Raw genomic sequence first — 27,849 nt, forward strand, 5'->3', positions numbered from 1 at the left:
GCTGCTGGAAGCGGCGGCCAGTACGTCCCTCGGCCCACGCTGCTTCCAGCAGCTCCCATTGACCTGGATTAGCGAACTGCGGCCACTTGGAGCCACGATTGACCGAACCTGCGGATGCAGCAGATAAACAAACCGGCCCAGCCCGCCAGGGGCTTTCCCTGCACAAGCGGCGGAACAAGTTTGGGAACTACTGACCTAGAAAAAAACATAAAATCATCACTGATAAAGTTTGCAGATGACACAAAAATTTGAATGATAAATAATGAAGAGACTGGTCACTGATTCAGAGAAATCTGGATCGCTTGGTAAACTGGGCGCAAGCAAACAATATGCATTTTAATATGGCTAAATGTATACATCTAGGAACAAAGAATGTAGGCTATACCTAAAGGATGGGGGACTCTAACTGGGAAGCAGTGGCTCTGAAAAAGACTTGGGGGTTATGGTGGATAATCAGCTGCACATGAACTCCCATTGTGATGCTGTGGCCAAAAGATCTAATGTGATCCTGGGAAGCTGTCATAGATCCACCAGATGGGTTCTATGGCCTCAGTTTTGGAACAGTCTAGGAGTCTGGAGTCTCAAGGGGTCTCACTCCTTCTCCAAGGTAAGTCCCACGGCTTCACCACCTCCTTAGGCTGGACCTCTGAGCCATCAGCACTCCTGCTTCGGACCGTAAGCTCTGTTCAGTGAGTCCCACTGAGGCAGACTTCTGAAGGAGACTTGTGCATTCTCTGTGGATCAATACATCTCTGCAAGCATCTGCAGTGCCATTCAGACAGTGTTGTCAGAACAGAAGGGTTTATTAGTCAAATGGAGCACAGCATAGGAAGTCTTTAGGTTAGCATAGAGAAATGAAGGTTAAAGCATAGTCTGTTCTGGGTAGCCCAGAGCCCAGCCAAGCTGTAGTGAACCCACATCATTCAAGCTCTGTCTCTCCATCTATCCAGTCTCCTTTGTCAGACTCCCAGTTGCGCCCATAACTGCTTCCCCCAGCCATCATTTAACTTCCACTTCACACCACCCCCTATCCCCCAGTCCTTTGTTCCTGAGCTGGGGAGATACAGACTTCCCTGCCTCAGCACCATACGGAACTGCATCTCTTTAGGTCCTTGGTTGCTAGGTGTCCATGTCCAGTCTGGATCTGCCATTGTTTTCTCAAGAGCTCCATTGATATGCGACCTAAGGCCACAGACAACTAGGTACCATTCATACCTATGTTTTAGCCTGCCCTGAGAGCAAACACTCCCATTTCATTTGCTAGGTAACAATTCAGTATATAGGGGAAACCAAGGCACACATAGATTTAATACAAATATTACAAAACAATTCCACTTACTTACAGATACATAAATGGGCGAATCTTCAATAGGAGTAGAAAGATTATTTTACCTCTGTATTTGTTACTGGTGTGACTGCTGCTGTCCAGTACTGGTGCCCACAATTCAATAATTGATAAATTGGAGAGTGTTCAGAGAAGAGCCATAAGAGCGATTAAAGGATCAGGGGAAAAAAGCCTTCTAGTGATAGATGCAAATTGCTCAATCTGTTTTGCTTAACAAGGAGAAGGTTAAAGGGTGACTTGATTAAAGTCTATCAGTATCTGCATGGGAAACAAATATTTAATAATTGGCTTTTCTCTTTAGCAGAGAAAGGAATGATGTGATCCAATTGCTGGAAGTTGAAGCTAGACAAATTCAGACTGGAAACATTTTTAACAATGAAAGTAATTAACCATTGGAACATCTTGCCAAGGATTGCGGTGAAGTCTCCATCACTGACAATTTTTAAATCAAGATTTGATGTTTTTCTAAAAAAGATTCTCTAGAAATTTTTTTGGGGAAGGTCTATGGCCTGTGCTATATAGAATGTCAGACTAGATCATAATGGTCCCTTCTGGCTCTGGAATCTATGAAAACACATTTGTTTTTTACCCCAATGCCATGTATAATATTGGAAAACTGTGTAGGTAGTACCTTCTGAGAGTTTATGATGGATTAGATGGAAAGTGGTCTGATTATGTGTTGTAGCTGGTTTACTCGTAACAGTTTTGTCACGCAGTGGAATGACTGTCAATTATAGTACATGTGACTGATGTAACTTCACATCTCTTGAGAAGGTTGTCTTTGCAAACTGCAGTCTGTATGCACTGGCAAAGCAGTTACTGAAAACATGATACATCGTTCATTTGCTTTGAGCTTAACTGCTCTCTCCAATAACTTTTTTTAGTTATTGCTAGGTGTATTTGGGATAATAAGCATTCAGACGATTTTACGTCACAAATGCAATGAAATTTCTTTCCATTTTAGGTTGGCTTGTAATTTAAATTTAAAAAAGGCATAATATTCAAATCCATTTGATTATGCTATTCTGATAGTAGTGGTTTAAAGTAATGTTTTTAAAATAATGTGGTACATGGGGAGATCGTTTTGGATTTAGAATATTAGGCCTTGGCTATGCTTGGGACTTCACAGCACTGTGAAGCGCGAGTGTAGTAGCGCTGCGAGAGAGTTCTCCGAGGGGAGTAGCTTGCAGCGCAGCGAGCGAGCAGCGCTGCAGGCTCTGATTACACTGGTGCTTTACAGCGCTGCACTCGCTGCGCTCAGGGGTGTGTGTTTTCACACCCCGCAGTGCAGCAAGTTGCAGCGCTGTACACCGCCAGTGTAGCCAAGGCCTTAGAAAAGTGGATGGCTTTTCTCTGCCTTTGTATGGTGCTATTATATACTTGACTTGCATCTTGGTTAGCTACCATATCCCTACTCCAGATGGAGTTGAATTGTAGGGTTGAATAAAATAATTCCTGTGTGCAGAGCCTAGTCCTACAACTCTTGTTCATGATTATTCCCATTGAGGAGAGCACAAAATCCCCTATATAACACCGTTCATGTCAAACGTTGGCTAGTAGGTGATAGTAGATGTTCAGGAGCAGTGTTCATTTAAGAACCTCAGCCAACCATTAATGCAGTGACTTTTCACCCAGGGTACAATTCCTGGAATATATTGGAGCCTGTATCTTTCTTATTAGCCTCTGGTTAGTAGATGTTTGATACATTTTAAACCCGGGTGGATTTGATTTAAATCAAATTGATTTAAATCATGATTTAAATCAAATTGATTTAAATCATGATTTAAATCACTGGTCAGGAAGACTCTATTTAATCATGGTTTTCTACATAAAAGTGCATTCTTGTTGGTTGTTATAACCTTAATACATATTCTTCACAACTCAGAGATAGATGTAGGTTTCATTTTTAGAAGGTACACACTATACGTTTTTAAACAGTGATTTATTTTGAAAACTTCTCAGATGAATTTTACAGCTATATCAGAAAATGAATCATTGTTTGGTTATTTCATTTACCAAAGGTAATTGAAGCAGATATTTATGAAGTCACTGGGAGGTGAGCTATCTCCAATTCAACAGGTTAATCATTAATATTTGGAGGATTTTCTTGCCATGCTGTATTAGAAGGAGAACATCACCAGACAGACATTTAAATTGTTTTATTTAACTAAAACAACAAGGTTAAGTATTCTGAATTTTTTTTCTTCAACAGCGAGCATATAATATTTTTAACAAAACAAGCGTATGTCCCTCACTTCTCACATTTATCTCCAGACTTCTTCTCCTTGTCCAGGTCTATTCCGTCCCCAACAATCTTCTATTCATTGAAGTTTTTGAAACTTTGCACTTTTAGATAGAGGTACCGGATTGACTTTGTGTACACAAATTTGCAGAGGGACAATAGAGTTGAGGTCTGTTATTTCTCACCTCTGTATATTTATTTATTTATTTAAAAACATTTTTGCAGTTAACAAGCATGTTATCTCTGGAAACACAAATCCACAGTTTGAGAACTGCAAAACTAAGCATCTCTGATGGTATCTTCTGGACTGAGCACTGAGTCCCATTGGGTAGATAGAAAGATTAACCTAAATAATCTATACAGAAGCCTGTGGAACCCCATAAAATTGGGTCCCTAATCCATGAACTATTAGAACTCATTTTACAAAAGTTTTTTTAAACACTACATTAATATATTGTCTCATACTATAGAATTAGAATTTATAATCCCTATTCCGTGATGAGATACATTATAGCTCAAAGATATCTTAATTAAAAGTATCTTTAGATAGGTTTTTTCCTCAAAAAGCATTTTATCAAAAAGATCCGATTTACATAAAAAAAATCCGATCTTTGATTTTTATCTACCCTGTTTTAAACTTTATCCCATTATAGCTTCTGGAATAGAGGATGATCTTCTATCCTTTTCAGAACTTCCTGATTGCTGCCAGGGAACAGCTCTCTGTCCCAGCCCTCCTATATTTTGTTGTTGTTGTCATCTCTCCCTACTTGTATCTCTTCCTCTCCCACCACCACCACTCCACCTCCTGCAGTTCATAACTTCTGCCAGTAGGGTGGAGCATGACATTCATGATTCTAGACCAGGGGTCGGCAACCTTTGAGAAGTGGTGTGCCAAGTCTTCATTTATTTGCTCTAGTTTAAGGTTTCGCGTGCCAGTAATACAGTTTAACGTTTTTAGAAGGTCTCTTTCTATAAGTCTATAATATACAACTAAACTATTGTTGTATGTAAAGTAAATAAGGTTTTAAAAGTGTTTAAGACGCTTCATTTAAAATTAAATTAAAATGCAGAGCCCCCCAGGCCTCGGGCAGTGTGAGTGCCACTGAAAATCAGCTCGCGTGCTGCCTTTGTCACGCGTGCCATAGGTTGCCCACCACTGATCTAAATGGACGGTCCATATAGATTTTGCCATTTCTGGCTCCCATCTCTCCCTGCAATATTGATCCACACAAACACCCCAGATACTTTTCAAGTTCAGAAGACGGTAGCATGTGCGTTTAAGAGGAAAAGCAGCGACTGTGCCAGCAACAGGGCGGGAGGGGGGAGGGGGACACGGCTACCACATAAAGGAGCATTAGGAGGTTCTTTCAAAGGAACCTGTGCACCAAATACTCTTATTGACACCGTGCCCAGGGGAGTTTCAGCTTCTCCCTTTCGGTGATGCCAATAGGTCAGAGAAGCAGCTCAGCTTTTGACACAGCAGGGACTGGAGCTCTCACAAGCACCCTTAAGACCCAGGTCCCTGCTCCCCCAAAAAACTCATATGGCTACTTCTAGGGACCACTGCGCTCCCCACTGCCTTCCCCTTTGAGATGCAGATCCCCTGCGATGCAAGACCTACCCAGATCACTCCGCGGTTTGCACATTTTAAACCTGAACTCTCCTGGGGGCTGAAAGCTCCCAGACGGGGGGCCACTCTCACCCGAGCTGAAGTGCCACTGTGTTAGGATGCACAGACACAGCAAGAGCCTCCCTGTCTCCATCTGCTCTTTCCAGAGGCTGCAAAACCCGTCCAACTGCACCGCTGCCCGGCTGGCTCAGGTGTGCCGGGGGCACGGCCCCCTCCTGGACTGATGCAGTGCCAGAGAAAGGGAGAGGAGAGTGGAAGCATGAGGAGTCAGCAGGGCTATGCAAAGAGGGGGACCAGTTGCAACTTGCACCAGTCCAAGCTCTCCCTTTAAATTCCATGCAGCATCTGGGAGCCCTAACGCAGCTGCTTCCCAGAGCCCAGTCCCCCCAGTGCTCCCCGAGCCCCGTGGGCAGGGGCTTCGGAACTCACATCCAAGATCACAGAGGTGATATTCCGCTGCCCCGTGGGGAAGAATCCCTGGCCGGCGGCTGCCTGCCCTTCCTGGAGGAACTCCCTGTCGGAGAGCTGCAGGCTGACTGGGGCCGGCAGCCGGGACCCCAGACCGGCAGTGGGCTGAGCCGCTCAGTCCTCTGCCTCTCTGGGATCCCGGCCACTAGCCCCACGCAGCCCACTGCCAGCCTGGGGCCCCGGCCACTGGCCCTGCTCAGCCCGCTGCCGGCCTGGGGTTTCTTTCACCCAGGCTGGTAGCGGGCTGAGCGGGGCCGGTGGCCGGGACCTCTGCTGGCAGCAGCGTGCCATTAAAAATTGGCTCGCGTGCTGACCCCTGTTCTAGACCACATCACTGCTGCCTTCAGGGTTCTGAATAGAGCTTGTCAAATAATGGGGGAGGGGAGGAATGTGAAAACTAATGCCGTTAAATTCAAAATTAATTTGAAAAGGTATTTGCAATTTACAGTTTAATCAGCTCTAGTTCTGAATAGCAGCGATTTAAACCAACTGGTCTTAATTTCAGGCAGCTGCTTCCTGCTTTGCAAAGCTAGGAATAGCAGCGGAGGCACTACAGCGGTTGGTCAGTTTACATTCATTTTACATTTTTTTTTTTTACATTTGGAAAGTTGTCTTCATAACCATAAGGGTTAGAATTTTTTTTCCTTGTAAACTTTAATTTTAAATTCTATTAAAATGAATGGCTTACCTGAAAAAACTTCTTGTAGGGCTTTTTCAGACCCTGCCATTCACTTTGATGGGACTACTCGTGAATAAAGCATTTTGAGGTTTGCAAAAATTGCTGTTATATAAATCAATTAGTTTAGTTTTATAATAATTTTGTTCCCAGCTAAGGGTAAGCTTTCTCTAGCAAGTAAGCCATTAGCATTTTCTGAAACTAAAGTGATCACACAGATTTTAAAAGTACATTGTTTTTAAAAATTATTCTTCCTTTTTAGCAAAAGAATTTGCAGAAAGGGCAATTGAGAAACAGAAATCTGCCTTCATTCGCTGGGGTATAATGGCAGATTGGGCTAATTGCTACCACACATTTGATAGGAAGTATGAGGCAAAACAACTGAGTATCTTCCACAAAATGTATGACAAGGTATGCTAGTGTGTCATTTAACAAAGTCCTTAAATTATTTAAGTTACAATGTAGTCTTAATCCAGTTAACTCTGCATTTTTCCCCCTTAGGGTTACATTTATCAGGACTATAAACCGGTATTTTGGTCTCCTTCAGCAAAGTAAGAATCAACTTACCATTTTATCTCTAAAATATAAGTAGAGAGCAATACTTTTTCATGTTAATGTGGTTTAACCCATATTTGATCTTCACCCAGTACAGCCTTGGCTGAAGCTGAACTTGAATACAATCAGCAGCATGTCAGTCGTTCTGTATATATCAAATTCCCCTTGTTGAAATCGCCTCCTAAACTGGCCTCTGTGATAGGTATGATTTGTAATATTTAGTTCTTGTTAAGACTCTGATATCTTTGGATTTTATGACAAATAACATATTTGTTAATTTGCATCTTTAGCTGGATGTCCAACTGTTAGTTTGCTAATCTGGACCACCCAGCCCTGGACTATTCCTGCCAATGAAGCTATTTGTTATATGCCAGATTCAGAGTATGTATTTAACTTTTTTTAACTTTATGAATCTGCTTCCATCGGTATCAATATCTATTAGCAGAGTTGCAGTGCTCTTAATAGCAAGGCTGAAGCAGTAGGCATCTTAGGTTTATTTAATGGCATTTTTAATTTTTTAGGTAACTCCATTTCAGATTTTTTCCCATCTCCTTTTTAAGAGTTAATTATTCTGTATTATTTTTAGTCCTCTAAATTTATTGCTACTTTAGGGCCTGCTTTTGCGTTCATTCTATTGAAATCATTTGGAGCTTTGAGTGTGAAACAGTTGTAGGATTTTTGTACTTAAAATCACGTTTTCAGATGGTTTAAAAGCAGCAAATGTCTAAACAATTTAAAAAGTAAAGTTTAGTACTAAAACATGTTTGCTAATATTGATTTTTTTCTAATTTAATATATTTAATATATTTGTCTTGTAGCTATTCCATTGTAAAATGTGCAAATACTGGTGAATGTTACATTCTGGCGGCAAATAGAGTTGAGTCTACAGCTGCCATCTTGGACACACAATTTGAAGTAATTTCAACATGTAAAGGTAAGCGTTTAAATATACTCTGAATGTTAATTTGTAGGGTAGTATGTTGTAGGCGTTTGTTAAAATGTTGATGTGAAAGTAAAGTATCTTTACGTGTTTCATTAGCTACACTTCGCACACGTATTTATAGTAATTTTAGCTAAAAAATAATCTGAAGAATAGTAATCAAAACTTGGTGGTGGTAGTAACTTTTCAACCATGTACTTCAAAGTGCTTTACAGAAGTTATCCTGTTTGTAAAATGGAAATAAGAAGTTGGAGGATAATTATGTACAGAATATAGAGCATAGCACACGAGGAGTGGACTAGGAATACAGTTTACCTTGGTGGTGCTGTTTTGCATCTCTCCTGAAATTCAGGTGGATTCCTAACCCAAAATTGGTTCAAATGTACTGTGTCTATCTTGTGTGAGAGTCCCAAATAAAGTTAACATGGGTCTGGTGTTGGTGTACTGATTGCCCGCTTCACTGCAAAATGAGCTGTTGAAATTCCTCACTGTGGAGGCATTGGAGGCGCTAAGGCTGATAGTGCTCTGTGTTGTTAACATCCAAGTAGTTGACTATTCTGAGTTAGTTCAGGAATTCATGATCACCATGAGGACCATTAAACAATCCTAGGTGATTGCTGGCGGCACAGTTGTCCACACTTGTGATTTGGAATTTAAGTTGGGATTGTAGGTGTCAATTGGAAATTTTACCCATGTGATGGACCTATCCTTACTGCCTCTGATTAGAGCTGGTGGAATGCATTTCCTGAGGGAGTGAGGAATTTTTTTTATGGCCTGTTCTCAGTGATTAATTGAACCTGACCATTTCCTGAGGGATGTAAGTTATCCATTCCTCCAACAGGAGGAATGGTTTGACCGGACTTCATAATCTCATTCTCAGCTATCAACAAAGTGGACCCAGATGTCGTCTTCTCTGGCTTTATCTGCTTAAGTCACTAGGGTTTACAAATGACCCGCAGCAACTGAAATGAGAGCTAAAATGGAGCACTGATGACAAAAGTCTCAATTAAGGAACCTGTTTCTCCCCTCCTTCCTCCACCATCTGAAATAGCCCAAATTTGTTTAACTTTAAGACCTAAAGTTGTCCATTTTAGTCCTGAATCTGTTTATCCAGGCTTGTGGGGAGGGAGAGATGCAGTAAGGTTTTGCATTTGGGAGGGTGTTGAAGTATTGTTTGCATTTGATCTCTGGTTTATTTTTATTGCCTGGTTTTGGGGAAGATGTTACATATTTAATGTCACTGTACTTTACAATGGTTAGTTGCCTAGTGCTTGAGATGAGAGCCTTTGTTTTAGAACTTCTTAAAGATACAGTACATATAAATAAATATGGTCAAATGGGAAGTTAGAAGCAAAGGTGGGGAAAGATTTCGGGTCTATTGTCTCCAGCCTGGTCTTCAAACTACTAGATCACAGTATATTATTCTGCCATCCTGGATACAAGAGTTCAATATTGGGTTCTGGTACATTGAGACCTAGGACAGCAACAGATAAGAATGCACTTAGTGCCTGTAGGCTAGGAGTGCCTTATATAGCTCAACTACTTCTGGAGTAGCGTTGCCCGGTTCAGAAAAAAAACAATATTCTCCTGGATGGATGAGGTGTGTCTGTATAGGAGTGGCACAAATGGGGAGTCAGGGAAGCCCAGTACTCTGGAGGGTGGATAGGAAAAACTGTATCAGAGTATGGATATTTGCATTTTTGTTTATGAATTGTAATTTTTTTGTTCTATGACTATAATTTTGAAAAACACAAGCTGGGCTCATAAATTGTTGAATATCCCATTTCTTTTTGCTTCAGGTGTTGATTTGGAAAATGGTTCTTGTGCTCATCCCACAATTCCTGGCAGAGAGTCCCCTTTCTTGCCAGCAAATCATGTGACAATGGCAAAAGGAACAGGTTTAGTCCACACAGCCCCAGCTCATGGTATGGAGGATTACAGTGTAGCTTCTCATCACCAGCTGCCCATGGTACTGTTATTTGTTTGTTTTTTTCCCTCATTTTTAACTTGTATCTTTTTGGTCACACACCACTAAAATGTTAAGTGTCGCATAACTTACACATTTTGCATGACATTTAAAATTGTTTTGATGCCTGTATGTAACCATCTCAATGTCACTGATTAACTTGGAGACCTGCTGTAACCAGCATTGCCCTTGGAAGAGCAAAGACTTGAATTCTAAAAATATAAGTAGTCAAAATGGTTCTGCTTTTCAGCCAATTATTGCCTAAACTTGGTAGTGTAGCAGTGGAATGGAATACTCCATTTTGGAGAAGATAATTATAAATACAGAGAGATCAGTTGCAAATATTAGTATCTCTCAAGGAGCTTTGAGGTCTTTGAGAGATTCTTGGGGAGGAGCAAAGATGCTCTGTAAATGTAAAAAGTGTTATTAAAGAAATAAATTCATCCTCTTCCATAGGAACTGCTTAAAAGAAAAAGTAGCTTACCAGCCAAATAATTAACTACAGTTCTATGATATGTACATTTTCCCTTGTAATATTCTAGATTTCTGTTGGCTTGGTTTGTTTTTCTTCTTGCTGTGAGATCATCAGAGTGTAATTTGATCAGCTCTTGAATAAAAGAATTTGTGTGAATAAAGGAGTTAGTAATTGGAGGAGAGCTGCCTAAGGAAAATCTGGAAGATGGTGACAAGAGTATTTGCTTAAATACATCTCAAAGTGCTTTACATTATACAGAGGGGAAACTGAGACAAAGAGTGGCTAAGTGACTTGCCATGCAGCGAACTCGTGGCAGCACTGGGAATAGAACTCAGCTCTTGTATTTTACAGTCTAGCACCCTATCTGCTGGACCATACTGTCTATAGTAGTGTTGATAGTTGATTAGATGGTTCTGTTCACTCTTAATCAGTGCTGAACTAATGCTGCTGCATAATGTTATGGGGTACTGTTCTGTGGAAGGTGACAGTGATTTGGATTAAATGTAAAAGTGAGATTTTTCCAACTTGTTGCCAAAAATGTCTCACCCCACTTCTTGCAAGACTGGGGCTAAATTTCCAATGTGGGAAATTATCCATTTGAAGCTACAAGAGGAGGTAGACAAAGTGTTTTTTGGCTTCTCTATTGAGCTAGTGTTCTGCTCTGTGTAAAGGCTGATACCCTCCTCCTCAGAAGTGGCTGTTTCAGTGATGGATGAAGTGATCCCCATATGTGTAATCAATTTGCAATATGTGGGTGCTTTAGGAGCTCTGGCAGAAAGGATTAATATAGTGTTTTAAAGCTGAACCTGACATGATGTAACTTAAGATTTTTTCCTTGGCATTATTTCTGTTAGGCAAAGTGTACTTCTGTTTTGCTTGTACTTATTCTGTCTGTCTGTTAAGAATTAAGTGGAATAGTACTCATTGACTTGGTGTAATAACATGAATGCTGTATCCTCACAAACTCAGTGGAGTTCTTCCTGTGCTGAGGATTCAGGCTCAGTGGCATGTTGGCAAATTTCAGGGTTGTTGCATCATAATTACCTTTGAATATTAAAAGTGACACCTTATTTCTCAGCCTGATTCAGATGTATGGTATATTATACTGCAATCTTAGTTCATAATTTCAGATTCTTGTAAAATAATAGGAATACAATAGTCCCTTCATATTTTGACATTACTAAAAAATATTCTTATTTTAGGATTGCCTGGTGGATGAAGGTGGATTTTTTACAGAAGCTGCAGGTCCTGAGCTTCAGAACAAGGCTGTACTGGAAGAAGGAAATGAAGCTGGTTAGTATCTTGTGTTTAATTAGTCAATATTCTGTCAAATATTTTGAAGGCTCATGTAAACCAAACAAATCTTACAGTGGACAAAATATTGGCACTTCCTGTTATCAGGAGGATGGGAATTGGACTTCGGGGAAAGGAAAGAAGTGGGGTTAGCAGCAATAGTGTTGTGTTAATCTGATTTCTTATTGCCTCTAACTCTTAATTCTCACTCTCAATAGTCATTCAGATGCTTCAAGCAGCAAAGAGTTTATTAAAAGAGGAGAAATGTGTACATAGCTACCCATATGATTGGAGGACTAAGAAACCAGTGATTATTCGTGCAAGCAAACAGTGGTTTGTAAACACAGCAAATATCAAGGTTACAGCCCAGGTACTACACTTCATTACATAGTTTGCTATTTGGGGGAGTGTAAAGGACATTACTAGCATATGGGGTCTTTGCATAACGTGTACATTCCACTTCAAAAGAATGCTTTCCTCCCTTAGTGTTTATAAAGGCTTTGCAGCTGATAGCAATCACAGTCTTATTAACAATTGGTTTAGAAATTATCAGCAGTTACATTTTCATTTATTTGCCACCAACTTTAGACTAATTGTGCGCTTATGCCATTTTCCATTTAAGACTCCAAAGAAGAAAGGTTCCAGTGGTTGGGAGAACTAGGTTCAATACCTCCACTCAAGCCCAGACTTCCTGTATGACCTTTGTAATCACTTAACCTCTCTGTGCCTCAGTTCCCTATCTGTAAAACTGGGATAATAGAGGGCTTGTGAGGATAAATACATTAAAGATTGTGTGGTAGCAAGGGTCATGTAAGTAGTTCAGATAGGTAGATTCAAGCAGAAAATAAAGTGGGTGGTGGTGGTGGTGATATCTATGAGCTATCACCTTGGAGCATATTATATCAATGCCGGTAACTCTTTGTGCCCTGAGAGAATAAATAGTATCCTTTTGTTAAATTCTGAATTCTCTCCAACCCTGAATAATTGTAGTTGTGGTTATTTCATAGGAATTGTTAAAGAAAGTGAAATTTATTCCTGCATCAGCAGTGAATAGAATGCTAGAAATGTTGGACAGAAGGACATATTGGTGCATCTCAAGACAGAGGAGTTGGGGTGTTCCGATTCCAGTGTTCTATCATAAGACAACAGGAGAATCTCTGATAAACAGGTATCTATTTTATTCATATAAAAAATAAGAGACCTGTCTTGCTCTGATGTTGTTTTTATATTTTCTATAAACAACTGAAGTGCAAGCAAGTTTATTTTGGTTCATGACTGTGTAAAAGTTGTGTTTTTGGCATAGTTAATTTTATATTGTTTAGTTATTGTAAATGGAAAAAGAGGGGCCAAAGTCTCCTGACTGAATGTGGTCTAAAGATAGTGGTCTAGGTCTGTCTCATACCACTAACCAGCAGTCAGCTGAGCCGCCTCCTTGACATTTGTCTCTGATTTAATAGATTTTTCACGAGAGCTGATGTTAGATATCAGTATTAAACGTAAAGAACTGCATCCTCTAGCTAGAACAGATAATGACTATAATCTCAGCATTATGAACTCAATTATGCAATTATTTGTTACAATAATTTCTGAAATTAAAGAGTTGACAGATGCCTATGAAATGAGAAGACTAAAGTGGGATGGCCAAATCAGGTGCAGAATAAGAAACCCGTGGCCTATTTCAGAGTTAACTTGGAGGCCATTTAATCTTTTCAGAGAGCCCCTATTTTCTATTTGAAGTATTTGTTACCATAAAGTTAGGTCACAGGCTTTCATATGTAAACCTTTGTTTCCAGCACCATCTAGTACAGTTAGAGTTAAGGAGACCTGTTTATCATAAACTCAGGGCATGTCTTCGCTACCCGCCGGATCGGCAGGTAGCAATCTATCGGGAATCGATTTATCGCGTCTAGTGTAGACACGATAAAATCAATCCCTGATCGCTCTGCCGTTGACTCCGGAACTCCACTGCAGTGAGAGGCGGAAGCGGAGTCGGCGGGAGAGCAGCAGCGGTTGACTTGCTGCCGTCCTCACAGCCAGGTAAGTTGACCTAAAATACACAACTTCAGCTTCGTTATTCGCGTAGCTGAAGTTGCGTATCTTAGGTCGACCCCCCCCCCCCCCGCCCCCTCCTTCCCCCCCTGTACTGTAGACCTAGCCTCAGAAATGTCGGGCTAGAAGGGACCTTGAGGGGTCATTTAGTCCATCCCACCTCATGCTAAGGCAGCACCAAGTAAACCTAGACTATCCCTGACAGGTGTTGTCTAACCTGTTCTTAAAAATCTCCACTGACAGGGACTCCTTGGAAGCCTATTGCCGTGCTTAGCTATCCTTATAGTTAAAATTTTTTTCCTAATATATGATCTAGATCTCCCTTGCTGCAGATTAAGCACATTACTTCTTGTCCTACCTTCCTGGCCATGGAGAACAATTGATCACCATCCTTTTTAAAACAGCCATTAACATATTTGAGACTGTTACCAGGTCCTGTCCCAGTCTTCTTTTCTCGAGACGAAAGATGCCCAGTTTTTTAACCTTTCCTTAGAGATCAGGTTGCTCTAAATCTTTTATCATTTTGTTGCTCTTCTCTGGACTGTCTTCAGTTTCTCCACATCTTAATGCATAGTGCCCAAAACTGAATGTAGAACTCCAACTGAGGCCGCACGAGTGCTGAGCAGCGCGGGACAATTACCTCTTGTGTCTTATATATGACAATCCTATTATCTATTGCAAACTCTCTGCTTTTCATGAGTTCACAGTAAAAAAAAATTTGAACTGAGTTTTAAAACAAGTAGTACATTTCAGCCTAGTACACTGATACTTAAAAACAAATCAAACAACAACAAAAATCCCCCAACGAATTTTATTAACATTTTCCAAAGTGTTTTTCTTCTGATTGTCTCTTACAGCTAAACTACTTTTAATTTTTAAACTGAAACTTTTGTTGAGCTCTTTATTTTCATGATCAGGGTACTACCTTTTAGCTTTTTTGGGGGGAAGAGGTTTTAAAGTGTGAGTCTACCCTAAAAGATGACTTTGTAAAAAGGGCGTTGTGGAGTCATTGCTTTCCATATTTGATTTTCTGAGTCAATTCCTGCCTTCAGATACACAACCTGAATACAATTGAGTTACACTTATGCCCTCAGTGACCCAGTACAAATCCATTTAAGAATAATAAGATTGTATAGGTGAGGGGGAGTGGAAATTGGTTGCCGAGTCTCTTATGCTGGTGATGAGCACTCTAAAGAATCCAGCTTGACTTCCAGAGTTCAGGGCGAGTTTTCAGGACTGAAAAAAATTTATATGGAAATCAGTCGGACACAATTGGTATGGAACCTAATAATGCCATTTCTACAAATTTGGTTCTAGGGTGGCATACACTTTACATTTAGTATGCAATCCTGGTGGATAGGGAGGAAGTGTTAGATGTGTGGTATATCTTGACTTTATAAAGGCTTTTGATACTGTCTTGCATGATATTTCTCTTTAACAAACTAGGGAAATACAACCTAGATGGAGCTACTAGCTGCATAACTGGTTGGAAAACCATTCCCAGAAAGTAGTTGTCAGTGGCCACAGTCAAGCCAGAAAGGCATATCAAGTGGGGTCCCCCGAAGAGATCAGTTCTGGGTCTGGGTCTGTTCAATATCTTTATCAATGATTTAGATAATGGCATAGAGATTATACTTATAAAGTTTGTGGACAAATACCAAGCTGGCAGGGGTTGCAAGTGTTTTGGAGGATAGGATTAAAATTCAAAATGATCTGGACAAAATGGAGAAATGATCTGCAGTAAATAGATTGAAGTTCAGTAAGGACAAATGCAAAGTACTCCACCTAGGAAGGAATAATAAACTGCACATACACAAAATGGGAAATGATTAGCTAGGAAGGAGTACTGCATAAAGGGATCTGGGGGTCATAGTGTATCACAAGCTAAATGAGTCAACAGTGTAACACTGTTGCAAAAAAGCAAAGGCCATTCTGGGATGTATTAGCAGGAGTGTTGTAAGTAAGAGACAGAATAATTCTTCCCCTCTACTGGACTTTTGTGTCCAGTTCTGGGCGCCACATTTCAGGAAAGATGTGGATGAATTAGAGAGAGTCCGGAGAAAAGCAACAAAAATGATTAAAGGTCTAGAAAACATGACCTACCGGGGAAGATTTGAAAAAAAAATGGATTTGTTTAGTTTGGAGAAGAGAAGACTGAGAAGGGACATGAAAACAGTTTTCAAGTACATAAATGTTGTTACAAGGAGGAGGGAGAAAAATTGTTCTCCTTAACCTCTGAGGATAGGACAAGAAGCAATGGGCTTAAATTGCAGCAAGGGTGGTTTGCTAGGTTGGACATTAGGAAAAACTTCCTAACTGTCACAGTAGTTAGGCACTGGAATAAATTGCCCAGGGAGGTTGTGGAGTCTCTGTCATTGGAGATTTTTAAGAGCAGGTTAGACAACCACCTCTCAGGGATGGTCTAGATAATACTTAGTCCTGCCATGAGTGCAGGGGACTGGACTAGATGACCTCTTGAGGTTTCTTCCAGTTCTATGATTCTATTCAAAGCTAGTCAATGTGTGTGGTGTGAGCACAAAATTCTCTTTGTTCACTTCCTCTGTCTATGGTATTTATTATCAGTATGCAAATAGCGCCGAGGTACTCTTGGACAGAAATGTGTAAAAGCTCTATATATTGGGTTAAGATAATCTCTTACCTGTGGAAGTCATTCATCTAGTTAAAAAAGCATTTGCAAAAAGGCTTCAAATATATATTTACATAATAAAGTATGGCTTCTCTGCAGGAGCCATTACAGTTCATCTGGAAAGTAGCCTTTTAAAGAAGTATTTTTGCTTTTTGTATTCCAGAATTGTGTGAAAAATAAAGATAGTTTAGTATTATGTTAAAAACAAAAAACTCCTATGTAGCCCAACTTTACAGTCAGTTAACAAGCTATGAAAATGTGCCTTAAGCAATATTTTCCTCTGAAATTATAGATAAACACCATAATATGCACAAATAGGACTGATTACATATATTTAGCTGGGTAACAGGGAACATATTTGAAGATAGTGACGGATAGGAATGATCCTTTAGTTATAGCTATCTGAAAGGCCAAGAACATATGCCAAAAGGTGTGCCTTTGTAAACCTTTGAGCTGTGGCATGTCGCTGGAGTTGTATGAACAGTGGCATTGTTGGGGCATTTTTACAGAGAAAACATTGCAGTAGATCAGCAACTCCACCTTTGTGTAAGCCCATTATTCATGAATGTCAAAAAATGGCTTGTGGCGGTGGGTAAGGGTCAATACAGCACATGAGATTAAAGAGTGAAATACAGAAAAGACTTGTACACTGTATGATTGAAAATTAGATTTATTCTCTTTGGCTGCCACATCTGTTGCTCTTTTAAAAGAAAATATAAATAATGAGCATTGACTTAAAATAAGTATTGCACAGTTTGTTCTTCTAAATATTTCTCAGTACAGCAGGAGATAAATTTTCTCTACGTTAGCCATAGCAGACTTCTGGTTCCAAAGCAGTTAAGGCATGCAGAATATTGGCCTACAGAAGTGACAGACAAATTTAGAAGACACAGTCTGTCAATTCATAGGTCATTTTCCTGTACACCAGTTCTTAATAAAATGTACAGTGGTCCTATATATTTTATTGTAGTTGGTTCTCATACAATACAGTATGTAGCATGATATTGTACATGAAGCTTCTAATGTCTTTTAAATATTCAGACTTATATAAATGAATGATTCAAAATTATAACAAAATATTCCAAAGAGCTTTGATCTAAAATTGCACTTATATTTTTACCTCCAATGCTGTATAAATGTGTGTGGCTGCTTCACATTCTGTCAGTAGATATCAAAAGTAACAGCATCTCCACTGGAAGTCAGTGTAGTCCACATGGAGTTGCTGTTACATCTGATAACACTGTTGGTTAGTCTTGAATGATTCCCCATACTTATCTTAAAATAGTAACTCTGTTAAAATAAACCAGTGGTATTTTTCTGTGCAAGTATGGGTATGCCTATGGACTTGCCATTTTAAAGTCAGCAGCATTCTTATTTTGCAGGATGTATGTTGCATGCCCTAAGACAGTAAGCTTTAAAAAAGTTTGCAATTCTGCTGTTACTTTACATTTTAAAAACAAGAACTAGATTCTAATCCTGCATAAATTACATTCAATGCTTTATCGCTCTAAGAATCTGCTTGCTTACTGGCATCCACATGTGCCATTGCAGACATTTTGGGCATGCAGCAACAACCGTAGTCTTCCAGCATTAAAAAGTGATCTAAATGGTGTTCTAACACAGATAAATATTAAATTCCACAAAAAAGTACCTCTACCTCCTCAGCATATTTAAGTCGAGTTCAAAAGTTTCAGTAAAATGGCAAATTCCTACTTCCTATATGAGAGAGGAGAGAGATGTTATACATTAAATAATTACAGTTTTCAAATAGTTATTATGAGAATGTGGGCAGTAGGTGTGTGTGTGTGTGTGTGTAAAATTTTAAAAACTGCACAAACAATTTATCAAATTAAATAATCTGACTCATGCAATTGCTGTTCTCCAACATTAGGTTTTCAAGTAAATATTTTATTTTTTTTCCCTAGATTTATTGAAAAAGTAATAATATCCTACAGACTAAATGACTTTTTAAAAAGAAAGGCAGGAAATTAAAAGCTAAGATTTAGAATAGTAGCTCACCTCAAATGCAAACTTTTATAGATAACTACTACTTAGCTTTACTAATTCATTATCTGAATATTAATATTAATCGTTATATTAGACTAATAAAATTTCCTAGAAGTGTTCGCCCCTTTTCCTGTGATTTTATTATTAGTTAGGTATGTAATCACTTAAATTGTACATAGAAAATCATGTCACATGTTTCTTGTATAAATACATCTACAATTGTAAGTAAATAACTTTATCAAATGTACTTTATTTAAAACATATTTCAATAAGTTCAGAACATTAGCAACTTACCCCTTCCCTCCCGAAGTACTGTCCAGCAAAGTATTGATACCTATGTAAAGAGAGAATCTACCTTGCACTCATCATTATACAAAAAGAAAGAGGACTGGAGAACACCAGGAACTGTTTTTTTTTTTCTTCTGCTGGGAATCATCTTAATGCTGCTTATTTTCCGATAACACCTTAAATAAGCAGTCAGTACAAGCAATATCAGAGTTCAAAATGATTGGCTGGTGTCATGGTAGCATGAATTACCTCATGGGTTTTCACTGTTAGAGATCTAGCAAGTGACACGTAATACAAGTTCTTTTAGATATGGTCTATGTCTATAAGGCAAAGTTTTACAATAGGGTTTATTGCTTACTCTATGAATTATTGTACTCTCATGGAAGCTTATAGATTGTAGAGTGATGAGTAATTATTTGAGAGGTTTTTTCACGGGCACTTTATGATATATTTATGTATAGAGAGAATTTCACCTTAGTTTTTAAAATATGCATACTGTATGTGTACTATAACTGCAAAGATAGTAGGGAGAACACTTATTCATGAGAATCTTGGGGAGAGGTCAGAGGAGTGGCTTTTAAAATCTTTCACGGGGCAGAAGCTACATTCTTGGAATCTTAGATATTATATACAACCGCTTTTTAAAAATACTTTATTGTATGATATTTAAATTTTCCCCGAGTTTTTGTTATAGAAATTGAATGAAATGTAAATAATTTCAAATTGCTGAACCTTTACAATTAGTTGATTTCAGACTACCATAAAACCTGAGAATACTGGTTAATGATTAGTAAACCTGTCAATACTTGACTACTTTTATTTCATATAATTAATTGCATAATGTAACCAGGAGAATCTGACAAATTATCTGATGCTATTATATTGAAGAAGAATAAGTTATGAGTTCATTCATGTCAGCTTCAGGGGAATTTGCACTCTAAAATAAACTCTTACTAATGTTCATAAATGAACCATATTGGGCTTTCTTTTGTATAACATTATGCATGATAAAAGGATAGTTCAACCGATGATGTCTCTGTAGAAGTATTCATGGAAACAGTAGAGAAAACCACTGCTAAGTGGGGTTGGCAAAACCTTGTGGTAGGGACATTTTCTAACACCTTTCTCACACGCACGCACGCACACGGAAGATTGATTGCAAGGTTGCATTTTCTTCTGGAGATCTACAGGGAACAAGTAGTAAACAAAATTCTTTATTACAGATAACACAATTTGCCATTCCATATATGTGTCTGAGTTTTCCTCTCTTTTTCTTACCTTATGGCTACCATGTAGAAATTTGGGAGTTTTTGCCCCTCATTCTGTTGAGGCTGTCTGTCTGGCACAGTATTCTGGAGCAAACACTGTTCATTCAGAAAATAGGTAGGTAGGAGGTAGCTTACTGCAAGCGTAATACAGCATTCTCTGTCATTCTTCAGTACAATCACCACTTCCTGTATGCTTTAAAAATCAGATGCAGACTAGAAGTCTATCTGTTCTAAACTTTTTTTTTTTAAAGCTTAAGTTAGGAACTACTATCTTTTAGTTAGAAGAAGGCATCATTGCTATTTTAACAGTTATTTAATTCCTGTTGATTAGGCTAAACAGATCTATTATTCATCTGCCATTTTTAGTAGAACTTGTCCCTCCTGGGGTTGCAAAACCCACTGCTTGTTGATGAAGTAGAGTTTTGACCTACTTAGTGGCTCTCATTTGATGGACTACTAAGGTTGTTTTCCCCCACAAATTGCTATTACAGTCCATCAGACTATGCCAGGCATAGAGTGTGAACATGGTTCAGAAATAGCATTGATATCAGTGGATGAACAGCAGTCAGACTTCCCTGTTGGTATTTCTAGTTCTACAGAAAATCTTCCAGCACTGCTCATGAGAGGCAGCTGATTTGACTGTAGGGACTGATAGGAGTAAGCAGAGATTCGAGGTTATGTCCACTCTTTCTAGAGCAAGGTCGAGAGGGTTTTCATGTGCAATTTCTCTTCTTTGGAGGGCTCATTCTGCTATGTTTTCAAGCTCTCTTGTTCAGTGTTCACGTGAAGTCTGTAGGATAGATTAGTGAGGTACTGGGAGCTGCAGTGTCAATATGTTGATGACACTTGTCTCTGCATCTTCTTTTCTTCAAGCTTGGACAGAGAAATATCCCGACACACCCAGTATATGATAGAGATTGCGACCTTCATGTTGGATCAGATTGAATTTGGAAGGTGAAAATGATGCTAGGTGGCAGGGAACATAATTGCAAGGACCTTCAATTAAGGGTATCTTCCTACAGAATTTTTCAAGAGAGCTTGAAATTGTGAAGTGTTACTGGGCTCATCCCTGCTTATGGGCATTCAAGTAGCAGTGGTGGTGGTTTTGTAGACTATTATAGATGGTGACAACCATCTTGAATTTCACTTGGGGGCTGGATTTGATGCCAGTGCAGAGTACTGAGTAAAGGTGTAACAAACTTTTCTTACATGCAGAAGGCAGACCTCTTAATTCTTATCCAGGTGGCTTCTGTGCTTAGGCCTAAATAGAGCATGTTACCATAATCAAGTCTAAAGGTGACCAATTAATGGATCACCATGGCTAGTTGTGTATCTAAGATGAATGAGTGCCCTCCATCCGACAAAAATCTTGGACCTCAGAGACTCTATGCGCTGTTGCAGTCTCTGCATTTAGGAAACATGCTCAAAAGCTATATCACCAAGGGCAGTGTTTGTGGTAGGTCCCTAGCTCTGGAACTAGCTTCTGCTAGAAATCTGTCAAACTGGGCCCAAACAAACAATATATGTTTTAATACAGCTAAATGTAAATGTATACATCGGGGAACAAAGAATGTAGACTGTACTTACAACAATGAACTCTGCCCTGGGAAGCAATGACTCTGAAAAAGATTTGGGGTTGTGGTGGAGATTATGTTCAGCTGTGGGTCCAAGTGTGATGCTGTGACCAAAAAAGCTAATGGGATCCTGGGATGTATAAACAGGAGAATCTCCACTAGGAGTAGAGAGGTTATTTTACCTCTGTATCTGGCACTGGTGTGACCGCTGCTGGAATACTGTGTCCTGTTCTAGTGCTCAGAATTCAAGAAGCATGTTGATAAATTTGTAGAGGATACAGAGGAGAGCCATGAGAATGATTAGATCACATGCCTTGTAGTGATAGACTCAAGGAGCTCAATCTGTTTAAGAGATTAACAAAGAGAAGGTCAAGGGGTGACTTTATTACAGTCCATAAGTCTCTACATAGGGAACACATTTTTAATATTTAATAATAGGCTCTTCAGTCTAGCAGAGAAAGGCATAACATAATCCAATAGCTGGAAGTCGAAGCCATACAAATTCAGACTGGTGTACATTTTTAATAGTGAGAGTAATTAACCATTGGAACAATTCACCACGTGTCATGGTAGATTCTCCATCACAGACAACTTCTAAATCAAGAATGGGTATTTTTCTAAAAGCCATGCTCTAGGAATTATTTGGGGGAAGCCCTATGGCCTGTGTTATGCAGGAGATCACAATGGTCCCTTCTGGCCTTAGAATCTCTGAGTAAGTGCTTGAGGCTGCTAACCTTTTGCAGGAGGTGCAAGATGCATTCCAGTAGTAGACCAATTGCAAATAATAGAAATCACCTTTAACTCCACTGCAAGAACATCTTAAGACTCTAGGTCAGTCTGCTCTTTATTGAAAAAGGTTGTTACAGTTGTGTGCTAAAAGTATGATCACTTAAACATTGTGATGGATGCTTTAAAAATTGATGGACTAATTTTATCCATGATGCTACTCCAGTGAAGTGCTGTTACCCCATGTTGCATAAGGGATGAGTTTGGACCGTTAGCTGACCCTGTATCAATTCTCTAGACTGTAGTCTAGAAACAATTTTGCTGGCTTCTTTGGGGTTATTATTTATCCATACCAGCTAAGGATAAGACCCCTTGATCAGAGCCTGTGAAACTTTTCCAACTTGATGCCAGACCCATTAGTCAAGACTGATTAGTATTTCTGTTCTGTGATTTACTTCAAGAACAATTCCACTTGGCATGAACTGGAGTTATACGTTGTAATAAGTATGGGACATTAGCAATGTAGGGACATTAGCAATGTCAAAACTGAGTTTATTTTCTTCGGATTTATGCACATCCCAGAAATCTGAGGGAGGTCGCCTTGAATGCTAGTAGTTCAGTTTTGGTGCAAATTTTTGATTCTCCATTGTTTTACATATAGAGAGACCATAACATGTCAAATTCTTGAGTTACGTGAGTGTCTTTGGGCCATTGCTATGAAGATACAACTCCTGTTTAAAAAGCAATAGCAGTTTTGCCAATGACTTCATGTTCAGGGCTTGGGCCCATAATCAGCAGAAATCTAGCTTTCACCAGAGCAGAACTCTTGAAATATCCTTTTTTAAGAAAACAAAGATTACTTGCCTGTAATCAAAGAGCTTCATAAAGGACTCTGCACATTCATGCTCTTGAGAGGCACTGGTGATGTAGCTTGGATTCATGGAACCTTCTGGTAGCGATGCCCATTGGGGTGCTCTGCTGTACCCACACTGTCCCTTCTTCTCAGCTATAAAAGGGGACATGACACGCCATGTTCTTTCCACTGCCTCTTCGGGTCCAAAGTTGTAACTGAAACTCTGAGAAAGAGGGAAAGATGAGCAGGAAGGGCAGAGGTCATTTTGAAGAACTCTGGTTACAAGTGAGTAACCTTCGTTTCTTTTTTAAAGTGACCTCTTCACATTCTCACTCTTGGGATCAGCTTTCCTGCCTCTGGAAAATGGGACAAGGAGGCCTACTTAAGTAGATTGTAATGCTCCATTGCCAAATTGTGCATTTGATTTAGTTGCCAGATTTGAGGAATGTTTTGGGAAGTATGAATCAAGGTCCAAGTGGCAGCTCTACAGGTTTCTAACATCAAAATATTTCGAAGGCAGGCCATAAAAGCAGTCTTCACTCTAAGAAAAAGTGCTTTAAGCCCTTTGGGAAGAGGAACCATTTATAACGGTCTTTAATAGAGTCTCACTCACTTAAAAAGGTATTGGGATGTGATTGCCTGAGCTTTACTCTTTTCCGCCTAAGAGACAAACAGTCTAGGTGATTTTCTGTATTCCTTAGACCTATTTAAATAAATCTAGCATCCAAAGTGTGTTGCTACGCTTCCCTAAGGAGAGAGGCCTAATCAGAGACACTGCCACAAAAGTACTAGAGAGAGGACCCATGTAGCCACAAGCTCTCTAACTAGAGGGTAGACTCTAAGCCCTTCCAAGAATATTTCCTTTTTACTGTGGCTTATACTGTCTTTTGTTCAGCTAAGATGTAATGTGTTGAGGTGGCTGCAAGATGTACTCTTACAGATTATATGGAAAGTCCCAAGGATTTCAGATGAACTAAGTCGATGTGCTCCAGTATGGATTGAAAAGGAGCTGAAGCTGGGTTGATGCAGTTGTTGGCTACCCACAGAAAGAGTCTTTTCCACTTATTATAATAACAAGGCGAGTTGACTGCTTCCTGGAGTTTAATAGAATCTCCTGTACTTCAAAAAACTGTCAAAAAAGACAGTTCTAGATCTGTCAAAGTCTTACAGTTCATGCCATCACGTGGCAAGAATGCAGCCCTCGATGGCAAATCCAAACTCTCTGCTGGGTCATTAGCCCTAGAATTGGAGGGAGAGACACGCAGACTCTTTGTCATAGTTGAAGTCGTTCCAAGCACCAGTGTTCTTCAGACCAGGCCAGCGCAATCAAAATAAGCTTGACATTGTCTTGTTTGGTTTTCCGGAGAACAGGAATTAGTGTGTGTATGGGGGGGGGGGGGGAATGCATAGAGGAGACCTACCTCTCCTAACGTAGAAGAATCCGGTCCAAAATTGACTTGTCTACTTCTGTTCTGGACCAAAACCTTTGATGTTTGGAATGGTCTTCTGTCCATGCAGGCAGTGTGCTGTATTGATTGATTGTGGTGCATTGCCCTCTGGGTATATAGCAGAGTTCCTGACATTGCTCCTCACTGAACTTCAAGTAGTGCAAGAAATGCAGTTTCTTCCAATGTTATGGGTGGCCGTAATAATTGGCAAGTATTTAGAGCATTTTATCTTAAGTTGCCTTACAAAATATCTTCACAATGTACTCTTCTTGGGATGCATTTTCGCAAGGATTAGTTTCCTAAAATGTCTTACTATTGTTACTTGTCCAGCTCCACTAACTTAGAAAGGGCACCAGGTAGCTGCTGGTGTGTTAAACTGGGCTCAGAGGTCTTCATAACGTTGACCATTGTTGCCTGGAGGGGCCACACTGAGATTGCTCAATCAGGGCAAACTGCAAAGAATGGGTCAGACAATCCCCAAAACTGGTGGTTATTCTAATTAGATTCACCAAGCCAGTAACAAAACAGCTTTTATAATACCTTACTGGTTACCCCAAAGCCAAAAACACAGTTCCCTTAAAGCAACCCAGCCTTGGGCTGCCACCCAGATAGCCAAGTCAAATATGATGAGGATTACTGAAAGTCTTGTTTATCATATATAAAGTTCTACCAGTCCTAAAGGATTGGACACATTATCCACCAGGTCAATGAATATTTCAGATTTTACCCAAATAAACGCCTACAGCCAATTCTTATTAACTAAACTAAGATTTATGAAAAAAGAAGAGAGAGTGAGTATTGGTTAAAAGATCAGCATACAGACAGATATGAATAAAGTTCTTAAGTCAGTTTCATGGTAGAGATGGTGAGCTGCTGAGTTGCAAAAAGTTTATTCCAGAATCAGTTAATCAGGTTATAATCCAAATAGGCAGTCCGTACAGTGAGTTTGTTCAGATTCTTCCATGAGAATTAGCAGGGTGATTCAGACTGGAGCTGGAGACCTCAGTCCTGTGACTCAAGCTTCCCCTCACCAAGCTTAAGCAGATCTGAGATACAGGGCTGGGGCCCTAGAGTTCTTCTGTAGATCTCTAGCAGGCTATTGGTAGCCTCTTGACAGCAGGTGTTCCTTAGGTGAAGAATAGTGGCTTTGAAGTAAAACTTCCTATTTCCGATGTATACACAGGTAATTAGGTGCATTCATCAGCATAGGTAACTGAGCAGTTCATAGACAGTTTACTACAAACTTCAATGAGAAATATAGACAATGATATCCTTACACCCAACTTAATGTTAATATCTCCTTTTGATCTCTGAATCAATAGAATTTGTACCAAACAGGAACCTTTGGGTTACACTGTTAACCTCTTAACAAGTGATAGGTGTAAACAGACCAATATAATCAGTATCTTCTTCCAGTTCTCTAACAATACAGGTTTACATTTCAAAGCTCTAGTCTATCTAACATGGCTTTATTAGCTATTTATAAGGAATGGCCCTAATTATTATTTATATACTTTTCTAATATGTCTTGAAAGGTTTAATTTGTGTCATTTACCCTGCTAATTGCTTAACCCTTTCTAGCCCAGTGTCACAACAACACAGAAGTTGAATTGCTGGCATCTGCCAGTGTCTTGGCTACACACAAGTACCCACAGTTGCTAACTGTGGACAATTTTAGGAAAAAACCCTAGTGTGGACAAGGCCAAAGTTGTGTAGAAAATTGAGAAACTGAAACAAAGAGCTTAAGCGACTCTCCCAAGGCACAAAAAGTCAGTGGTGAAATTGGCAGTAGAACTTGGGAATTCCAGGCTCCCGTTTAGTTGTGTGCTCAGACTGCAGAGATTACCTTACTGGTTGCAGGAAAAAGGCAACGGGTGAAAACCTGGCCCCACTGACATCAATTACAAAACTCCCATTAAGTTCAGTAGAATTTCACTGAAAGCTTTAAACTTGACTTGGCAGGCAAAAAATAGAAGAAGAAAATCTTTATTAAAATGCCAACGGGGCATGACATTGCTGCTGTATGTGTGAAATCGTTCCATAGGCTGAAATGACTTTGTAGTTTATTAAAATAAACAATACATGTAAACTAATTATTATGCAAATTGAAATCAGCTAATTCAGTAGGAAAAAAATCAAGACTACTGCAACAGCATAGTGGGAAGGAGTGGGGGAGGGAAGAGCTCAAATAGTCCTGATCTGTTGCACTAAAAACAGTCTCAGTGAGTCTGCAGTTCATAATTCTTCAAGAATCTATAAGGGTAGAATATAACACATTTGTTTAGTGCAATGGCTCTCTATCACATACGTTCTTCACCCGACCTCATAAGAAAGAGAACCTCACTCATGGACCCACCTCACTTCCAAGCCCACCAATCCTTCACTGCATGTTTCTCAAAATATTGCATCATGTAGACCACTTGAAAAGGCTACTGGTGATTCATGGCCTAGGCTTGAAAACTGCTGCTTTAGTTGGTTTGGTTTGTATCTCAATATACATCATTACTTTGGGTCTCAGTTACTTTAAGGAATGTATAGTAGCTCCTTGATTGAACTATGCTAATCTGTTTCCTTCTTACACAGTGAAATCATTGAGAATGTTATTAAAATAGTGGAGCAGCATGGAAGTGATGCATGGTGGACTCTTCCTGTTGAACAGCTTCTACCAAGAAAGGTTGCAGCAAAGGTAACTTTCTGATTGTAAATGTAGAGGGTGGAAATTGGTGTGTGGGGGGGGGAGGGTGGGAGAGGGACGGGGAGGGACAACCTAGATCTCTCATAACACAGTAAGTGCAATATGGCTAATGCTAGTACTTTCATATTGAAGGCACTTGAGGACTACAATGATGGGCAGCAATATTAAGCCTCAGATCCTTAAGATTTTTTTTATTGGTTATAAGGTGTCAAATGAGAGCACATCCAGATTGTGTTTTGTACTGTGCTATATCTCAGTGTTGTACGTCAGATTGGTGTCAGTAATTTAGGATGCATTTCCACTGGGCATTCTCAGAAGGTAATTGATGGCACAGTTGGGCTCAAAATGTTTCTGCTGGCTAAAGCTAATTTTTCTGATGTTTGTATGTAGTACTTGCTATTGTTTGTGTTGCTTTCTTGGCCGAATTCTTCAGCCACTGTGCACATATAAAATATGTGTCCAGTATGCAGTTCACGTTAGCTTCTGACTTTTTGTAGGGGGAGAGAAAGGGTCATTAGTCTTCTGAAAAGTAACTATCACATCTAATTTTCTAAATAACCTCTTGCAAAGTGTGCATGCTTCCTGACATCTTCTGCAAAACTGGTGGACCAAAACCAAATTCTGCTGTAGTTATTTCTACTTTGGGGACACTCACCTTCTTCCAGTTAAAGGTACAGGATGTTCTATTTACTCTTATTAACACT

General features: G+C 39.5%; 1 protein-coding gene across 1 annotated transcript in view; it reads left to right on the top strand.

Annotated features, from left to right (window-relative positions):
* IARS2 (isoleucyl-tRNA synthetase 2, mitochondrial) overlaps nucleotides 1–27,849 on the top strand; it is a 54,629-nt gene that overhangs the window by 4,245 nt on the left and 22,535 nt on the right. The window contains exons 4-13 of the mRNA XM_054023562.1: nucleotides 6,624–6,772; nucleotides 6,863–6,912; nucleotides 7,009–7,118; nucleotides 7,207–7,297; nucleotides 7,735–7,850; nucleotides 9,656–9,825; nucleotides 11,500–11,590; nucleotides 11,809–11,960; nucleotides 12,598–12,758; nucleotides 27,034–27,136. Of these exons, the coding sequence (XP_053879537.1) occupies nucleotides 6,624–6,772; nucleotides 6,863–6,912; nucleotides 7,009–7,118; nucleotides 7,207–7,297; nucleotides 7,735–7,850; nucleotides 9,656–9,825; nucleotides 11,500–11,590; nucleotides 11,809–11,960; nucleotides 12,598–12,758; nucleotides 27,034–27,136 (1,193 nt within the window). The remainder of the gene's footprint in view (nucleotides 1–6,623; nucleotides 6,773–6,862; nucleotides 6,913–7,008; nucleotides 7,119–7,206; nucleotides 7,298–7,734; nucleotides 7,851–9,655; nucleotides 9,826–11,499; nucleotides 11,591–11,808; nucleotides 11,961–12,597; nucleotides 12,759–27,033; nucleotides 27,137–27,849) is intronic.

This window comes from Malaclemys terrapin, chromosome 3 (genome assembly GCF_027887155.1).
Source record: "Malaclemys terrapin pileata isolate rMalTer1 chromosome 3, rMalTer1.hap1, whole genome shotgun sequence".
In the NCBI taxonomy this organism is placed as follows: Eukaryota; Metazoa; Chordata; order Testudines; family Emydidae; genus Malaclemys; species Malaclemys terrapin.